General features: G+C 47.5%; 1 protein-coding gene across 1 annotated transcript in view; it reads left to right on the top strand.

The window, feature by feature from the left end:
• The first annotated feature begins 307 nt into the window (after positions 1-307).
• Positions 308-20,731, top strand: part of LOC141092265 (uncharacterized) — a 41,483-nt gene continuing 21,059 nt past the window's right edge. Inside the window, exons 1-3 of the mRNA XM_073578259.1 lie at positions 308-1,083; positions 9,611-10,641; positions 10,882-11,010. Coding sequence (XP_073434360.1) covers positions 9,640-10,641; positions 10,882-11,010 — 1,131 coding nt within the window. The 5' untranslated portion in view covers positions 308-1,083; positions 9,611-9,639. The remainder of the gene's footprint in view (positions 1,084-9,610; positions 10,642-10,881; positions 11,011-20,731) is intronic.

Genomic DNA, 20,731 nt, shown 5'->3' on the forward strand with positions numbered 1-20,731 from the left:
GCTTTTGTACGAAGTGTATTGAGCTGAGCCCTGTGTCTAGAAAGTGTACGGAGCGGAGCCGTGTGTGTACGTGGCGTACGAAACGGAGCCCTGTGTGTACAGAGCTGAGCCGTGTGTGAGCAGAGCCGAGCCATGTGTGTACGGGGTGGAGCCGCGTGTGTATGGAGCGGAGCCGCCTGTGTACGAGGTGTATGGAACAAAGCCGCATGTGTACAAGGTTTACGAAGTGGAGCCATGTGTGTACAAAGCGTACAGAGTGGCCGTGTGTGTACAAAGTGTACAGAGTGGCCACATGTGGTGCTGGACAGGCAGTGTGGAGGTTGGACCTGAAATGTCTGCATGGACCTGGCTAATCTTTATCTGCGCTTGTCCTCTCTGGTGCCATAGGAGCGATTCTGAAATGCTTGAGGTACAGTGTGCATGTAATGAGGTCTTGCTTTTATACATTTAGGAGGCCGTAATGGCACAGCGAATATAAAAAACGTAGAGTAGGACTCCCCATACGAGACTGCCTTGACGTGGCGGGGTAGCTCAAACAATTGATCAATTTTTTGCTAAATGTCTCATTTTTGAATACAGATTGAAACCTATGTGTGTTTTCACACTTCTTGTATTACGTTCTGACCACAAGCAGCGCTGGCTTCTCCCCCTCTTTTTTCTTGAGAGTGGCCACATGTGTATGAGGTTTACGAAGTGGAACCATGTGTGTACGAGGCATAGAAAGCGGAACCATGTGTGTATGAGGTGTGCAGAGCAATGCGTGTACAAGGTGTATGGTGGGGAGCTTTTATACCTCCCAACCGTCCTGGATCCAGCGGGACAGTCCCGATTTTGAGAGACAGTCTGCTCCATACACAGGAGTACACAGCGGAGCCCCGAGGAGCACTTTAAAATTTGCACGTGACTTTCATGACGTGCTAGAAGCTGACCAGAAATTTTGGGAGGAGATTGTGACGGAACCATGGAGGCACTTCAGGGAATGCTTCAGATCCATCACTGTGTCCTCCGACGACAGCGCGGCCAGCGGGATCGCCTTGGACTCGGGGATGTCGGCCATGTTATGTCCTGCATCGGGAGGCTCAGGTGAGCATTACAATGGGAGCTGGGCTGCTATAGAATTTCTCTCTTTCTCTCTCCACATTTTAGAGGGCCACATCCCCATTACACAGGGTCACATCCACATTTTAAAGAGTAACATACACATTTTAGAGGGCCACATCATGTGACCCTCTAAAATGTGGATGTGACCCTCTAAAATGTGGATGTGACTCTCCACAATGTGGATGTGACCGTCTATAATGTTTGTGACCCTCTATAATGTGGATGTGACCCACTGTAATATGAATGTGACACTCTATAATGTGGTTGTGACTCTCTATAACAGGGGTGGGCAATTAATTTTCCTGAGGGGCCACGCCACGTGAGAGACCATGACTGTCATGGAGGGCCGAACCAATAGGCCAAAATTAATTCTTCTCAATATTAATATTGATATTTTATAATCATGATATTATTGATAGTTTTATTAATATTAATTGTATCAGAATTGTATATTGAGCAGAATTATGAAAGCCGACATCCCCCTATATATCGTTTGAACCCAAGCACAGCCCCTTCAGTATATTGTATGCGCCCCACCAACAGCCCCTTATATGCGCATTAAACCCACACAGCCTCCCTATATACAGCGTGAGCCCCACACAGCCTCCCCATATACTGCATGAGACCCACACAGCCTCCATATATACAGTATGAGCCCCACACAGCCTCCATATATACAGTATGAGCCCCACACAGCCTCCATATATACAGTATGAGCCCCACACAGCCTCCCTATATACTGCGTGAGACCCACACAGCCTCCCCATATACTGCATGAGACCCACACAGCCTCCCTATATACAGCGTGAGCCCCACACAGCCTCCCCATATACTGCATGAGACCCACACAGCCTCCATATATACAGTATGAGCCCCACACAGCCTCCATATATACAGTATGAGCCCCACACAGCCTCCATATATACAGTATGAGACCCACACAGCCTCCCTATATACTGCGTGAGACCCACACAGCCTCCCCATATACTGCATGAGACCCACACAGCCTCCATATATACAGTATGAGCCCCACACAGCCTCCCTATATACTGCGTGAGACCCACACAGCCTCCCCATATACTGCATGAGACCCACACAGCCTCCCCATATACAGTACGAGCCCCACACAGCCTCCCTATATACTGCGTGAGACCCACGCAGCCTCCCCATATACTGCATGAGACCCACGCAGCCTCCATATATACAGCATGAGCCCCACACAGCCTCCCCATATACACTGCATGAGCCCCACACAGCCTCCCTATATACTGCATGAGCCCCACACAGCCTCCCCATATGCGGCATGAGCCCCACACAGCCTCCCTATATACACCATGTGCAGCAGCACCATATCACCCCCTCATATCACCCCAGGTGTGCAGCACCATGTCGTCACCCACCCCATGTGTGCAGCACCATGTCGTCACCCACCCCAGGTGTGCAGCACCATGTCGTCACCCACCCCAGGTGTGCAGCACCATGTCGTCACCCACCCCAGGTGTGCAGCACCATGTCGTCACCCACCCCAGGTGTGCAGCACCATGTCGTCACCCACCCCAGGTGTGCAGCACCATGTCGTCACCCACCCCAGGTGTGCAGCACCATGTCGTCACCCACCCCAGGTGTGCAGCACCATGTCATCACCCCCATAGCCTCCCCAAGCCCACCCAAATGGCCCATACACATAAGGAAAAAAAACACCACATACTCACCTCGTCCTGCTCCCTGTCACTGTGCTTCTCTCCCTGCCTCCGGTGTGCGGACTCACTGGAGTAAACAGCTGACACGATGATGTCATTTCATTGTGTCAGCTGTTTCACACACTGGTGGAGGAAGTGGCCGGAGGCCCCTCCTTCACTAAAGGAGTCAGCGGCGCACATGGAAACAACGAGAGGCCAGGCAGGCTTCGTGCGGCCCGTGGACCTCTGATTTCCAGCCTCACAGCTGTCTCGTTCCAGATGTTGCCCCCGGGTCGCACTTTGCCCAGGACTGCTCTATAATGTGGATGTGACCCTCTGTAATGTGGATGTGATCCTCTGTAATGTGGATGTGACCCTCTAGGTTACAGTGTGCCACAGCCCACAGGCCAGTCTGAGTCCCACTCCTACTCCAGTCCCTGCTGCCCAGTGCCTGCGCCCTGCGGTAAGTGGTGTCCACGTCCAATATTATCCCTATTTGACAAATGGGTGCTATCCCTGAGGGTGCTTCAATACTTTAGCGCATAGCACACTATAGCTGATTGTAAAGAATATATATATAGTATATACAGCTCTGGCAAAAATCAAGAGACCACTTTGAAATTTTCAATTTGTCTGATTATTTTCTTTATAGGTATATTTTTGAGTAAAATGTAAATTGCTCTTTTATTCTATAAACTACTGACAACATGTCACTAAATTTTGTATTTTTTTTCTGAAAATGAGAAATGGGCAAAATTACAAAAATAATGCAGTGCTTGCAGACCTCAAATAATGCAAAGAAAACAAGTTCATAATCATTAAGAAACAACAATACTAATGCTTCATCTCAGGAAGAGTTCAGAAATCAATATTTTGTGGAATACCCATGATTGTTAATCCCAGCTTTCCTGCGTCTTGGCTGCTTTCCACCAGTCTCTCACACTGCATCTGGGTGACCTTATGCCACTCCTGGTACACATATGTAAGCAGTTCTTCTTTGTGTGATGGCTTGTGACTATCCATCTTCCTCTTGATTACATTCCAGAGTTTTTCAATGGGGTTCAGGTCTGGAGATTGGGCTGCCCATGACAGGGATTTGATGTGGTGGTCTCTTAATTTTTTTTTTTTTTTTTAAATATATATGTATCACTGCGCTGAAAATATGGCGCTGAGATATCGGCTGGTTGTATAGGCACTACTACAACCACTACCAATAATTTAGTAAAATTATGGTAGTATTACCATGTACTGATAGTGGTGGTGTAGCGTGCCTAGGGTTCAGAGAGCTGGACCTGCAGCATGGCAGGATTTGTGCTGATATCAATTTATGGTATGCTGTGGACCCCTGGCTGACACGCTTAATTGAGCACTTACTTACGATTTCGATAGTGACACACTAACAGAGCCTTTTTTCTATTGATAAGTATTGATTAGTATTGAGTATTAAGTATTGATAAGTATTTAGGGTGTGTGCACACGTTGCAGATTCTGCTGCGTTGTACAGTACCATTTTAGTCTATGTAAAAACAAAAACGATGCGGAATTTTCCGCTCGGATTTGCTGCGTTTTTCAAAACCGCAGCATGTCAATCCTTTGTGCGGATTCCATGACAGGTGTCAAACCGCAGGTTAAACCGCACTAAATCCGCAGATTAGGACAAATCTGCGCGGAAAAATCCGCAGCAGAATCCGCAACGTGTGCACACACCCTTACAAGTGCTACTACAGGAGACCCAAACCTTAAGATGGGCTGCGGCCCGCGTCATAGTGGGCCACTGCATTGTGCTTACCCCCCAGGCTAAAATTTGCCAGCCAGCCCCTGCCTGATACCCCCGCACCCCCTCCCCCTCTGACCCCCTTTGTATATGACTCGAATATAAGACGAGAGGGGGACTTTCAGACCAATTTTTTGGGCTGAAAATCTCGGCTTATATTCGAGTATATACCCCCTTTCTGCCATTAGATGTACTATCCCGTCCATGTGCCCTGGGACTTACCGTATTTTCTGCTTTGTAATACGCACTTTTTTTCTCCCAAACTTGGGGGGGGGAAATGGGGGTGCGTCTTACAAAGAGGATATACATTACCGGGTGTAGGCCGCAAGGGTGTCCGGGCGTCTCCGGGTGTCCGTCGGCGCATCCCTCGAGATCTCAGTCCCAAGATCACCATCAGCGCATGCGCCGTCCCCGGCGGCGGCCGCCATATTGCCAGAGCCAGCCAATACAGAGGGAACCGAGAGGGAGCCCCGGGGCTCTGGCCTGTCGCAAAATGTCGGCAGAGCCCCGAGATGGGAACTGGAGACACCGCTGGGCACGTGGAGACACGGCTGGGCACCCGGCAACACCCACAGCGCCGACAGACACCCGGAGACGCCCGGACACCCCTGCGGCCTACACCCGGTAAGTGTCGGCAGAGCCCCGGGCTGCTGCACAAGCCCCCCTGATAGCAGCACAGACCCCTGGCAGCAGGACAAGCCCCATCTGATAGCAGCATGAGCCCCCATGGTAGCAGCACAGACCCCTGGCAGCAGCACAAGCCCCCCTGATAGCAGCACAAGCCTCCCTGATAGCATCACGAGCCCCCCTGGCAGCGCGCTGCACATCGGAGCACCCTCTCATCCCTTCATGCGGCCTGCAATATCACCCCAATCCTGCCTCCTCCAGCAGCGACCCTGGGACCCCGCTTCACCGCAGCCACCATCCCCGGTAAGCAATAAGACACCTGGATTATAAGAGGCACCACCATTTTATTAAAAAAAGTTTTTTCCTATTTTTCTCCTCAAAATTTGTGGTGCGTCTTATAATCCGGAGCGTCTTATAAAGCGAAAAATACGGTAATTCCCAAGGACGGGATAGTACGTCTAATGCGATCAGCGGCGCCCACGTGGTGAGCGCCGCTGGTCGCGGCCGGGTGTCAGCTGATTATCACAGCTGACACCCGACACAATGTGTCAGGGGCGGTCACGGACTGCCCCCGACACGTTAACCCCTTGTACACCGCGATCAAACACGATCGCGGTGTACCGGGGGTTAAAGGGAAGCATCGGCAGGGAGAGGGCTCCCTCCGTGCTTCCCTGAGCCCCCCACGGCAGCGCAATGTGCAGCGCTGCTGCGGGGGGGCTCTTTCCCTACAGGCCCCCGGATCCAAGATGGCGACGGGGGCCTGTAGGGAGCTGGCTTCCTCACTGCCTGCAAAGCGCAGGCATGAGGAAGTCTGCAGAACTGCCTGTGACAGATTGCTGATCTGTCACAGTGATCTGTGATGTGACAGATCAGCGATCTGTCACAGGACAGTGATGTCCCACCTGGGACTATGTAATAAAGTAAAAAAAAAAAAAAAAAAAAAGTGTAAAAATAATTTTAAAAAAATCGCTAAATAAATTAGTAAAAAAAAAAAAAATTATTCCCCAATAAATTCATTTTTTGAAAATAAAAAAAAATACAATAAAAGTACACATATTTGGTATCGCCGCGTCCGTAGCGACCCGCCCTATAAAACTGTCCCATTAGTTAACCCCTTTAGCGAACCCCTTAAAAAATAAAAAATGAAGCAAAAAATAATGATTTATTATCATACCACCGAACAAAAAGTGCAATAACGCGCGATCAAAAAGACGCATATAAATATCCATGGTACCGCTGAAAACGTCATCTTGTCCCGCAAAAAACGAGCCGCCATACAGCATCATCCGCAAAAAAATAAAAAAGTTATAGCTCGCAGAATAAAGCGATGCAAAAATTATTTTTTATATAAAATTGTTTTCGTTGCAAAAAAACGGCAAAACATAAAAAAACGACCTAAATGAGGTATCGCTGTAACCGTACTGACCCGAAGAATAAAAGCGCTTTATCAATTTTACCGCACGCGGAACGGTGTAAATGCACCCCCCCAAAAGAAATTCATGAAACGCTGGTTTTTGTTCATTCTGCGTCCCAAAAATCGGAATAAAAAGCGATCAAAAAATGTCACGTGCCCAAAAATGGTACCGATAAAAACGTCAACTCGTCCCGCAAAGAATAAGACCTCACATGACTCGGTGGGTCAAAATACGGAAAAATTATAGCTCTCAATATGTGGTGATGCAAAAACTATTTTTACAATAAAAAGCGTCTTTTAGCGTATGACAGCTGCCAAAAATAAAAACCGCCATAAATAGTAAATCAAACCCCCGTTATCACCCCCTTAGTTAGGGAAAAATAATAAAATTAAAAAAAAGTATTTATTTCCATTTTCCCATTAGGGTTAGGGCTCAGATTAGGGTTAGGGGTGTGTTGGGGTTAGGGTTGGAGTTATAATTGGGGGGTTTCCACTGTTTGGGCACATCAGGTGCTCTCCAAATGCAACATGGTGTCTGATCTCAATTCCAGCCAATTCTGCGTTGAAAAAGTCAAATGGTGCTCCTTCCCTTCCAAGCTCTGCCATGCGCCCAAACAGTGTTTTACCCCCACATATAGGGTATCGGCATACTCAGGGCAAATTGCAATACAACTTTTGGGGTCTAATTTCTCCTGTTACCCTTAGGAAAATAATAAATTGGGGGCAAAAATATCATTTTTGTGGAAAAAAATGATTTTTTTATTTTTACGCCCAGGCGTTAGAAACTTCTGTGAAGCACTTGGGGGTTCAAAGTGCTCACCACACATCTAGATAAGTTCCGTGGGGGGTCTAGTTTCCAAAATGGGGTCACTTGTGGGGAGTTTCAATAGTTTAGGTACATTAGGGGCTCTCCAAACGCACATGACACCCGCAGACCAATCCATCAAAGTCTGCATTCCAAAACGTCACTACTTCCCTTCCGAGCCCCGACGTGTGCCCATACAGTAGTTTTCTCCCACATATGAGGTATCAGCATACTCAGGACAAATTGGACAACAACTTTTGGGGTCCAATTTCTCCTGTTACCCTTGGGAAAATAAAAAAATTGGAGACTAATTGATCATGTTTGTGGAAAAAATACGATTTTTTTATTTTCATGCCTGGGCATTATATACTTCTGTGAAGCCCTTGGGGGTTCAAAGTTCTCACCACACATCTAGATAAGTTCCTTAGGGGGTCTAGTTTCCAAAATGTGGTCATTTGTGGGGGGTTTCCACTGTTTAGGTACATTACGGGCTCTCCAAAGGCAACATGACACCCGCAGACCATTCCATCAAAGTCTGCATTCCAAAACGTCAATACTTCCCTTCTGAGCCCCGACGTGTGCCCATACAGTAGTTTTCTCCCACATATGAGGTGTCAGCGTACTCAGGACAAATTGGACAACAACTTTTGGGGTCGAATTTCTCCTTGTACCCTTGGGAAAATGAAAAAAATTGGTGACTAAAAGATCATGTTTGTGGAAAAAATATGATTTTTGTATTTTCACGCACGGGCGTTATAAACTTCTGTGAAGCACTGGGGGGTTCAAAGTGCTCACCACACATCTAGATAAGTTCCTTGGGGGGGTCTAGTTTCCAAAATGGTGTCATTTGTGGGGGGTTTCTACTGTTTTGGTACATCACTGGCTTTCCAAACGCGACATGGTGTCCGATCTCAATTCCAGCCAAAAATGTCAAATGGCGCTGCTTCCCTTCCGAGCTCTGCCATGCGCCCAAATAGTCATTTACACCCACATATGGGGTATCAGTTTACTCAGGACAAATTGCACAATAACTTTTAGGGACCTATTACCCTTGGAAAAATAAAAATTGGGGGTGAAAAGATCATTTTTGTGGAAAAAATATGATTTTTTAATTGTACCGCTGTACGTTATAAACTTCTGTGAAGCCCTTGTGGGTTCAAAGTTCTCACCACATATCTAGATAAGTTCCTTGGGGGGGTCTAGTTTCCAAAATGGGGTCACTTGGGGGGGTTTCCACTGTTTAGGTACATCAGGGGCTCTCCAAACACGACATGGCGTCCGATCAGAATTCCAGCCAATTTTGCATTGAAAAAGTCAAATGGCGCTCTTTCCCTGCTGAGGTCTGCCATGCTCCGAAACAGTGGTTCCCCCCACATATCAGGTATCAGCGTACTCAGGACAAATTGCACAATAACTTTTGCAGTCCAATTTCTCCTGTTACCCTTGGTAAATTAAAAAAAATTGAACCTGAAGTATTTTTTTTGTGAAAAAAAGTTAAATGTTCATTTTTTTTTTAAATATTCAAAAAATTCCTGTGACGCACCTAAAGGGTTAATAAACTTCTTGAATGTGGTTTTGAGCACCTTAAGGGGTGCAGTTTTTAGAATGGTGTCACTTTTGGGTATTTTCTATCATATAGACCCCTCAAAGTGGCTCCAAATGTGATGTGGTCCGTAAAAATAAAATGGTGTTGCAAAAATGAGAAATCGCTGGTCAACTTTTAACCCTTATAACTTCCTAACAAAAAAAAATTTTGGTTTCAAAATTGTGCTGATGTAAAGTAAACATGTGGGAAATGTTACTTATTCAGTTTTTTGTGTGCTATATCTCTGTGATTTAAGGGCATAAAAATTCAAAGTTGGAAAATTGCGAAATTTTCAAAATTTTTGCCAAATTTCCATTTTTTTCACAAATAAACGCAAGTTATTTGAATGAAATTTTACCACTAACATGAAGTACAATATGTCACGAGAAAACATTGTCAGAATCACCGGTATCCATGGAAGCGTTCCAGAGTTATTACCTCATAAAGGGACAGTGGTCAGAATTGTAAAAATTGGCCTGGTCATTAACGTGCAAACCACCCTTGGGACTTAAGGGGATACGGTAGTTTAAATTTTAGCCTATGCTTTTTATTAACTACAAATTGTCATAATTTGAAAATACTTTGTATAATTTGAAGTTCTGTAGTAAATTTTGTTTCAATTTAGGGATACACATATAAAGCACGAGTCGGAGAATGCTGTGGAGAATGAGCTCTACAGGTGGCTCAGCAAGTGGCTCCTCAGGCAGCTCTACAGGAGGCTCAGCAACTGGCTCCTCACGCAGCTGTACAGGAGGCTCTGCAAGTGGCTCCTCACGCAGCTGTACAGGAGGCTCAGCAAGTGGCTCCTCACACAGCTTTACAGGAGGCTCAGCAAGTGGCTCCTCACGCAGCTTTACAGGAGGCTCAGCAAGTGGCTCCTCACGAGCTTTACAGGAGGCTCAGCAAGTGGCTCCTCACGCAGCTTTACAGGAGGCTCAGCAAGTGGCTCCTCACGCAGCTTTACAGGAGGCTCAGCAAGTGGCTCCTCACGCAGCTTTACAGGAGGCTCAGCAAGTGGCTCCTCACGCAGCTTTACAGGAGGCTCAGCAAGTGGCTCCTCACGCAGCTTTACAGGAGGCTCAGCAAGTGGCTCCTCACGCAGCTTTACAGGAGGCTCAGCAAGTGGCTCCTCACGCAGCTTTACAGGAGGCTCAGCAAGTGGCTCCTCACGCAGCTCTACAAGAGGCTCAGCAAGTGGCTCCTCAGGCAGCTCTACAGGAGGCTCCAAAGACAGCGCAACAGGTGGCTCAGCAAGTGGCTCCTCAGGCAGCTCTACAGGAGGCTCAGCAAGTGGCTCCTCAGGCAGCTCTACAGGAGGCTCCAAAGACAGCTCAACCGTTGGCTCAGCAAGTGGTTTCACAGGCAATCTCTACAGGTGGCTCAGCCAGTGGCTCCACAGACATGGCAACAGATGGCTCTACAGGCGGCTCTACAGGTGGCTCAACAAATGGCTCATCAGATGGTTCAACAAGTAACTTAACAAGTGGTTCAACAAGTGCTTCATCAGGTGCATCATCAAATAACTCAACAAGTGGTTCAAATAACAATTTGAGCGGTTCAACAAGTGGAACAACATCAGAATCAAGTGGATCAACAAGTGGTTCATCCAGCAACACACCAGTAATCTCAGCTGATGGCACCACAGTTAATATTCCAGTAAGTAAACGCTATAAAACAAAATATAGAGTACCCTAATAGAAAACTAAACTCTCCAATTAAAATAATATTTCTAGAAATTACTATAGAATTTCTATATTAGTTTACATTATGTGAAATTATTTTTTAGGGGGTGTGGGTCATAGTGGGTATGAAGATATCACATTTAACTTTGAGAACAATAGAAATTTGTTAAATCATAAGACATTGTGTTACACTGTGCGCCTCTTTATTTCACAGATTGGAGCGATATTTCATGTCCCAAACAACAGCTGTGTCTATTATGAATGCAATGAAGAAAATGGTGTGCCTGTGTTGACAAAAGTGCAGAAATTCTGCCAGACACTGGACTTGGCTCATTGTGAACCGGTATGGTTATTTTTATTGTTTTTGTTTTCAGTATATATCCTGTTTTTTATAGTATTGCAGTAGCACAATCAAGAAACAGATGAATGTCGTTCCAGTCCATTAGTCTCCCCATTAGCTCGAGTTAGTATCTTGAAGATCATCACTGTATGGACAGTATATGTTTCTTTATATATGTAAGCAGAATCTATAAACAGGCTAATAACTGAGAGCTTCTTTGTAAAAGCTTTCTAAGTCATAGATAATCAGTATTTCATCATTGCAGAAGTAAATGCAGACTGCTCACATGACCGTACAGTGCCTATCACTATATTGGTAAGTGTGCAGAAGGTTTTTACTCTGTGCAAAAATGTCACTTAGAAAACATTTTATCACCCATAGCTACAGATGAAAACTGGCCTACTAATTGCATTTGTTTTATAAAACAGAAAAAAATTATTTCGTGAAGGAGCCAGACTAATCAAATGACAGATACAAATGATGTACAGTACGCACACCTTTGATTTTAAACCTACGTTCCCAAGAGGCATCTGCACTGTGGACCTCCCATGCTGCTAATCTCAATTCACAGCTCCTATCAATTAAAGATGCGGATATATTTCATATCATGTTCATGAGATTTCTTTGCATCTCATACGCTAAGCTGATATTGTAAAAATCTGATATGTTTTTGCACCATGGAAGCTTAACCTAAAGGGACTAAATAGCTTTTTGTCATTTTACTGGAAAAATAGCTCCACATGTCCTGCCCCCTACAGTGCTGTGCAAATTAATTGGGAGATATATATGTGTGTATATATACATATAAATACACACGTGGTCAAAATTGTTGGTACCCCTTGCGTAATGACAAAAAAACCCACAATGGTGACATAACTTGAATCTGACAAAAGTAATAATAAATAAAAAAAATCTATGAAAATGAACAAATGAAAGTCAGACTTTGTTTTCAGCCATGCTTCCACAGAATTTTTTTAAAAATAAAACTCATGAAATAGGCCTGGACGGAAATGATGGTACCCCTGAAAATAATGTGACAAAAGGGACATGTTAAATTGCGGTGTGTCCACTAATTAGCATCACAGGTGTCTACAATCTTGGAATCAGTGAGTGGCCTGTATAGAGGGCTACAGATACTCACTGTGCTGTTTGGTGACATGGTGTGTATCACACTCAACATGGACCAGAGGAAGCGAAGGAAAGAGTTGTCTCAGGAGATTAGATAGAAAATTGTAGACAAACATGTTAAAGGTAAAAGTTATAAGACCATCTCCAAGCAGCTTGATGTTCCTTTGAAAACAGTTGCACATATTATTCAGAAATTTAAGCTCCATGGGACTGTAGCCAACCTCCCTGGACATGGACACATGAGGAAAATTGATGGGAAATCAAAGAGATGGATAATACGAATGGTAACAAAAGAGACCAGAAAAACTTCTAAAGAGATTAAAGGTGAACTTCAAGCTCAAGGAAGATCAGTGTCAGATCGCACCATCCGTCGTTGTATGAGCCAAAGTGGACTTCATGGGAGACAACCAAGGAGGCCACCATTGTTGAAAAAAAATCATAAAAAAACAGACTGGAATTTGCCAAACTACATGTTGACAAGCCACAAAGCTTCTGGGAGAATGTCCTATGGACAGATGAGACATAAATTGAACTTTTTGGCAAGGCACATCAGCTTTATGTTCACAGATGGAAAAATGAAGCGTAACTTAGGTTGAACACCACCAACAGAAAACGTGTGTGCAAAGCGTTTCTCTCGTTTAGGACAGGCAGAAATAATATGTGAGGCATCTCCACAGAAAAAACACAACTTATTACGCCTTCTGAACTCCTGACGCTGCTCTCTGGACAAAACTCTATCACATTGCATAGGTTCAGACATTTGTTCAACAGGTGGCAACACCTCTCGTGCAGTCTTGCATTCGCGCAAACGCCGATGAACCTGAATGGCTAATGACATAGAATCGTCAAGACCAGAGGGAACAGGAAATCCCACCATAGTATCTTTTACGGCTTCTGACTACCCCTTCCGAAAGAGAGCATCCAAGGCATTATCATTCCAGGTAGTAAGTACTTCCCACTTTCGGAATTTTTGACAGTACAATTCTGCAGAATCACGACTCTGGTTCAATGCCAGCAGGGTCTTTTCAGCCTGATCAATGGCATTAGGTTCGTCATACAATAACCCTAAGGCTTGAAAAAATGCATTCACATTAGTCAGAATAGGATCATCTGGTTTCAAAGAAAACGCCCAATCCTGGGGATCGCCACGCAGCAAGGAGATGACAATTTTAACCTGCTGCGCGGAGCTCCCTGACTAGTTAGGCTTCAAGGCAAAAAATAATTTACAATTATTTTTGAAATTCAAAAATTTAGACCGATCCCCAAAAAATACATCAGGTGTAGGAATCTTTGGTTCAGCAGCATGTGAATGAGCAAGGTAGGCGGAAATTCCCCGCACTTCCGCAGCGAGCTGCTCCACACGATCAGACAATTGCTTTATCTCCATTGAGAGAAAAAAAAATTCCCCCTACAGCCTCAGAGATATAGAGGAAAGAATATACACTTTTTTTTTTTTTTTTAACAATTCTTTCCTGCAATAGAGTACCCTAGGATCTGCGGAATGGCGGGTGATTCTGTTATGATTGAGTCACCGTAGGAGGCAGACACAAAAATAGAAGCTACGTCCAGAAAACCAGAGAAGTTGGCAACTATCAGATTGCAGACCCCTGAACCTATCAACACAACTAGCAGTAGCCGTGGGGGGTTCCTACGATGCCCTAGACCCCTCGATCACAGCCGGAGAACTGTATAGCCTAAAGACAGAAAAGGAAATCTAAACTGCCCCAGAGCAGACCCCAAAGCAAAAGGCAGCCCCCAACATATAATGACGGTGAAGCAAGATGAAAAAACACTTAAACAGGCAGAAAGATAGGCTGAGCAAACGATGGGGCCCAAAACTAACTAAATAGGAAAGGAAAGGACGGTTGCTGTCTGCAATCTGCAAAAAACCCTGTCAACAAAATAAGCCAACAAGCTGATATGGAAAAAAGACCCTGAAGCAGCTACGCTTCAAAAGCTATATCAGCACTCAGGTACTTTCTGAAGAGAGAGCTAAAGGAATTCAGCTCACCCCAGCAGGGAATGGCAGAAATCCAGAAAAACAGAGCAAAACAAAGGCAAAGCAAAAATGCAACAGGCAGAGCAGAAAACTTAGCTTTAGATGAGCAGGAATTCAGACTGGTCTCCAAGGATCCCACAGAGAAATCACCCGCAGGGCAAAAAGGGCGTGGGCGGCCTTATATCCAGTCAGCAACTCCACTCAGCCAGTCATCATCATTAGTCTCAGATGTTTGATAATCAGGCTCACTACCTTTCTTCACCAGAAAAGGGAGTTCACTGGCCCTCAGTATTGAACTCACAGCACCCCCCCCCCACTCAAAACCGCCATGACCCAAAATAAAAATATCCAACAACACACCAAGAACACAAAGGGAGGGAGGGCGGGACTTCTTCATGGGGACCGGATCCGAAAGAGGAAGGTAACTCCCACCCCTTCCTCTTTATACCCCATCACAGGGAAACCCACCCCCGATGGCTGACCACCCCCCCGTCATGCTGGCCTCCACCCATGCCTCCTTGGAGGGGGCAGGGGAGGCTCAGCTCCGGCCATTTCTTGACGTTGGTAGTGTCGAGCTGCCATCAGATGAGTGAGACCCAACCTTGCCCCCACACCAAACCTCCCACCGCATCTCCTCCAAAACCCCCACCACAGAACACAGAGACTGGAATTTCTTTTGGAATGTTATGGCCACAGCAGCCTTTATTATAAACACCAAACAACAAAACATTGAATCATAAATCACATTTAAAATAACATGAACCTGAGAAGGAGTCCTTGAAGCCCCAAGATCTTGGTGAATAAACCCCCAAAAATTGCTGTGGACAAAACCCATCAAGATTGCTCACAGCCGATGCCCCACTGGCTCGGGAGCACCAACACCGTTATTCCTTGTCCACTAAGCTACTCGGGGATCCGCCACTTTGGCCGGAAACTCCCCCACCACCTTTCACCAGATCACCCCCAAGATACCTGTTTAACGAAGGAGACCCTAAACACTGAGTCTCCAAACCCAATTTTAACCGACTTCAAGGACTCCCCCCCCCCCCCCCCCCCCCCACTCAAAACCGCCACAACGAGGGCCGTTGAACACCTCAATGGCCCAAGACCCCACGAACACGCCATGCCAAGGCCCGTTCAATACCCTCCTGGAGGCCGAGAGCCCAAATGTCCGAACCAACCGGATTCAAATGAACCCCATCGGCAACCAGAAATCACCCTCGACTTTTTCCAAATCAAAATGTCGCACCGCCACCCCTCCATTCCTGATAATAGAAGCAGACACAGCCCTGTTCACCTTTACCCTGGCCTTGTTCACCTTGGTGAGAGACCTCATGGAACGCCATCGCCTCCGAGGAACAATATTGGACCAGACGATAGTGACCCCCCGGTACAATAACCAACTCCCGAAAAGGTCGAACCGTCAAGTCGTTACCCCCAACATGTAACACCAGGATGTCCGGAGCGCGGTCCAACCGAACGCACTCATGTATTTCCGGCAAGACATGTCTCCACTCCATCCCCCTAAAACTACACCAATGCAACAAGGCCGTTTTCCTGGAAAAACCGAGCTGTCTGCCTTCGATCCAGACATCCGCCTGCAACGCTCCCCAGTAGACGAAGGAGTGACCAAAAATCCACACCAGCACCGGCCCGACACCTGAAATAAAGAATGCGATGCCAACATCAAAACCAACTCAAATAGCGTGAATGCCGCCCAGTGCCTCAGCAGTCACCACCCTAACGTAACTACGGTACCGATTGGACGCCGAATCGAAGCCGCATCCAAACCCCGAACCGCAGCTTCTGATGCCGCCCCAATCCTGAACGAATGAGAAGCAAAACGGGATTCATCCAAACCCAACGATCTGATGGACCTTTTGAGAACAGCGCCAAACTGGTATCTCGACAAACTCGAGCCATCCACATGACACAGAAGGGGGCCACTCAAACTAGGACCCAGCTCCCAAAAACTCCGTAAACACAGAGGGACACATCAAAGACCCGGGCACACGGCCCAAAACCACTCTCCGACCTTTCCCCGCCTGATCCGTCTTAGACCGTCGCAACCAAAACTCAATGCCCCGCGCGGTAAACACAACGTCCCTGGCCAATAAACTGCCGACTGACTGCTTGCTCCCCGACACTAGCTCCCCTACCCTTAATGCGCCAAAAAATGCCAACGAAAAAGCTAGGCGAAATAACGAAACCTCGTAGCACGAAGAACACACCGTCTCCAAAACACCACCCAAACGCTCAAGCACCTCAAAAGATATAGGACGCCGCAAATCACCTCCGCTTTTCGACCGACGAAACCCTTTCGCCGCCTGTTTCACCAGGAATGACTTCATCCAATCGCGGCAACCACGCAAGCGAAAACCAAAAGACAACCCTGCCAGAACACACATGGCTTTTGCACTCGACCAACCCTCGGAGGCCCCCCGCCCCAACCAAGACAACAAAACTCCCTCCTGGTCCACGCCGGGCCCAACTGCAACGCCGGCCGCTAAGTGTTCCTCCCACTTGCACCATACAGCCCGGTAAGCCTCCCAGGTTTTTGGAGCCAAAGACGCCTCAATCAGCGATTCCGCGACCCGCAGGCCACAATCCACAGCTCCTCTGGACAAACTAAACCCTCGACCTCCACCTCTGGCGCCAGAGAGCGAAAACGATCCCACTGTAAACGAGAGAGAGAATCAGCGATATCGTTCTTAACACCTGGAACATGTGTCGCGGTCACATGCGCGTTCAGGTCCAAACAAAGCAAAACCAACCGCTGTAACACCCGGACGACGGGGGGAGACGATGCGGTAAGCCCATTGATCGTGCACACCACGCCCATGTTATCGCAATTAAAACGCACCTGCCGATCCCACAACTCCCGCCCCCACAAATGGACGGCTACAAGAATCGGAAAAATTTCCAACAAAGCGATATTGCGCACCAAGCCGTCCGCAATCCATTCCTCGGGCCAACGGGACGCGCACCACTGCCCGCGAAAGTAAGCCCCAAAACCAACACCACCAGCCGCATCCGTGAACAGCTCCAACACATCACAGCTGACTACCTCCTCCATCACCAACGAACGGCCATTGTACCTCTCCAAGAAAGACTCCCAAATCGCCAAGTCGGCCCTGAGCTCCGCCGACAACCTGATGAAGTGATGAGGGGCTCGAACACCAGCGGTCGCACTGGCGAGACGACGTGAAAAAACACGCCCCATTGGCATGACTCGACACGCAAAATTAAGCTTTCCCAGCAACGACTGAAGATCACGCAGCGACAACTTCTTGACCCTGCGCGCTTGAACCACTTCCGCCCGCAAATCAGCCAACTTATCCTCTGGCAGCCGAAACTCCCAATGCACCGTGTCAATAACAATTCCCAAAAAACACAAACACGTACGGGGGCCCTCGGTCTTTCCAGGCGCGAGTGGGACTCTGAAATGCTCCGCCACCCACTCAATGGCCTGTAAAAGTCTCTCGAACACCCGGAATCAGCCGGGCCCACACACAAGAAATCATCTAAGTAATGAACGACCGAATCGAAACCGGAAACCTCCCGCACGACCCACTCCAAAAAGGAACTAAATGCTTCAAAATACGCGCAAGATAGCGAACATCCCATGGGTAGACACCTGTCCACGAAAAACTTGCCTTCCCAATAGCAACCTAGCAACTTCATGCTATCCGGGTGAACCGGGAACAAACGGAAAGCGGACTCCACATCCGTTTTAGCCAGCAAAGCACCCCGGCCACATTTTCGCACCCACCGCGCCTCTTCATCAAAGGAGGAGTAAACCACCGAACACATTGCTGGATCAATACCGTCGTTAACAGAACCCCCGCGCGGGTACGACAAATGTTGAATAAGCCGAAACTTATTCGGCTCCTTTTTCGGCACCACTCCCAGAGGAGAAACCACCAAATACGAAAACGGGGGAGAAACAAAGGGGCCGGCCATACGGCCCAGTGTAACCTCCTTATCCAGCTTTTCTGAAACCACCGAGCCGTGAGACAAGGCCGAACACAAATTTTTTAAAACCCGCGGGATAGCAAAAGGGGGGCGAGGGATAACAAAACCGTCCTTGAATCCTGCGTACAGCAAAGCCGCCTTCTCCCTGTCCCCGTATCTATTTAGATAAGGGACCATCCTTTCCAGCATCACTGGAGTCTCCCCCTTGGGAATTACCATCGCCGGTTCGGGGCTTCCCTTTCTTAAAACACTTGGCGGCTCCGTGGGACGCGCTATTGCAGTTGGAGCAAAGATGTTTGAATTTGCAGTTCGCCCCGAACTTACACAGGCCGTCGTTAAACTGCCAACACAACCCCAACTTGTGATTCCCCGCTTGACCTTGCCCTCCCCCACCTGAGACCCCGGAACTGCTGTTACTGTGGCTGGTACTCCCAGCCCCCCCATTAAAGGAGCTCCCGAATTTATTTTGGGCTATGACCCGCATCCACAGCCCAATGTCCTTCTGATCCCAGCGGATAGCCGGACGAACGGCCTTCTGCCTAAATTGCTCATCATAACGCAACCAAGCCTGCCCCCCATACACCCTATAGGCCTCCCCAATGGCGTCAAAATAACAAAATAATTGCTCTGCGTTATCAGGGGACTTTTCGCCAATGACGCTCGCCAAAATAGCGAACGCCTGCTGCCAGTTAACAAACGTTTGCGGGATCATGCGCCACCTACGCTTCTCCTCGTCCTCCTTTTTGCTATCCTCCTTCTTTCCCTTATCCAAATTAAATTTCTCTAATGGCAGTAAGGAAAATATTTCCACATACTCATCTTTCCAAACGCGCTCTTTCATTTCCTTCTTTAAATGAGCTCCTAACTGGCCCTCGAAACAAACGTACACCTCCCCATGCGCTCTATCATCCAATCGTACACGACATTCTTTGCCTGTCTCACTCTGCACCGACACCGATTCACTTGCCCGCCCGGCCAGATCCGACCCGCTCTGTCCCACGGGACTCCCCGCTTGCGCCCATGCTGCTACCTGTGAAGGTGAAGCGAGACCCCGCTCCAGACGTGACACCAAATTCCGCATATCTGCCAGCACGTCGCTAACCCCACTGGCCGCGGCTACGCCACCAAACCCCAACCCCTCGCTGACCCCAAGGGGTTCCGCCAACGGCCCCCCACCCAACCAGGATGATGTTGCAACCGGATGACAAACAGGGGACATAGAGCCATACTCACCAGGCTGCGAGGGGGCTGTGTGCCCTCCAGCCGGAAAACCTGGGTCCTCGGACGTACCTACGCCAACTTGCTGTCGACTTCTGGGACTCCCCGCTGGCGGACCCAGCTGACGGCGACTGGGCCCCCCGATGGCAGGACCCCGGCCACAGATGCTGACCGGGACTCCTGCAGCTTTTCCGCAGTTGAAAAACCGCAGCATGTGCACTGCGGATTTTAAGTCACAGACTTACATTGTACTGTACACTGTCTGTAGAACTGCTGCGGATCCGCAGAGGTCAAATCCGCAGCGGATCCGCAGCAGAATCCGCAGAGTGTGCTCATAGCCTAAGCCCTCGTACAGCTCAGCTGTCGGAAAACCGTGAAATTATAGGTCTCACAATTTGATGACCCAAAATCAAAAGAATTTTTTTTTTCCATTGAGCATATTAATTGTACAAAAGTAAGCTATATAAATTTGGTATTTCCATATTTGATCTATCCAAAACAACCTGCTTACATTCCTCCCTGGGAAAAAATGCCTTCACTTTTACTAAAAACTTTGTCACTCCTGGAACAAGCCAATAAAGGTGAAAACTGTCTGTGATACTACAGGGTTAAGGTTTGTGAGTTCTGCTATTTTTGTCCTGTAAAAGTAAAGGGGACCGTTCTGTGTCAGGACAGGGGGAGGTTGTGGACAACATGAATGCTTCAGTCAGGACGTTGCTTATGACAAGTTTCACCCCTTAATGACGAATGACGGGTATAGCACGTCATGCTCTGGTGTCATCCGCATCACGCTGTGCTATACCCGTCATGGATTTAACCTGTCCTGTGTGTAAATGGACTAACCACAACATGCGATCGGCGAGAGGAGCAGAAACATCATCACTTCTCTCTCAATCACTGCCAAGAGCTCGGCTTAGCTGACAGCTGAGCTTCTGTGGTAATAGCCATGGCCGTGCCGCCATTGTTCCTAGCTGATTAACTCATTAGATGCAACGATTGATGGTGATCGTAGCATTTAGAAGGCCGTGACAGGGAGTGGGCTCCCTCTCTCACACCTATCAGCACTCCTGCAAAGCAATCATCAGGAGTCATTAGTTGTCACGGCACATAGAGGTCAAACAATTACCTCCTGATCTGCCAGGTACGGTGGCCTGTTAGACCCAGCCTTAGGCCGGCGTCACACTAGAGAGGAATACGGACTAGTGAGAGGCGATAAAAAAACGCATTGCCCACGGACCAATGATTCTCTATGGGACAGCTCCCACCAGCCGAATATTTCTCTCGTATTTTCTACGGTCCGTGTCAGTCGCAGCATGCTGCGATTGTCAGCGTACTATGAACGTAGTACGCTAATGCAAGTCTATGGGTGCGCTAAGAAAAAAAAAATCGCGTTACACACGGACC

Source organism: Dendrobates tinctorius, unplaced genomic scaffold (genome assembly GCF_039654945.1).
Source record: "Dendrobates tinctorius isolate UK_male_01 unplaced genomic scaffold, ASM3965494v1 ptg000059l, whole genome shotgun sequence".
Classification (NCBI taxonomy): Eukaryota; Metazoa; Chordata; class Amphibia; order Anura; family Dendrobatidae; genus Dendrobates; species Dendrobates tinctorius.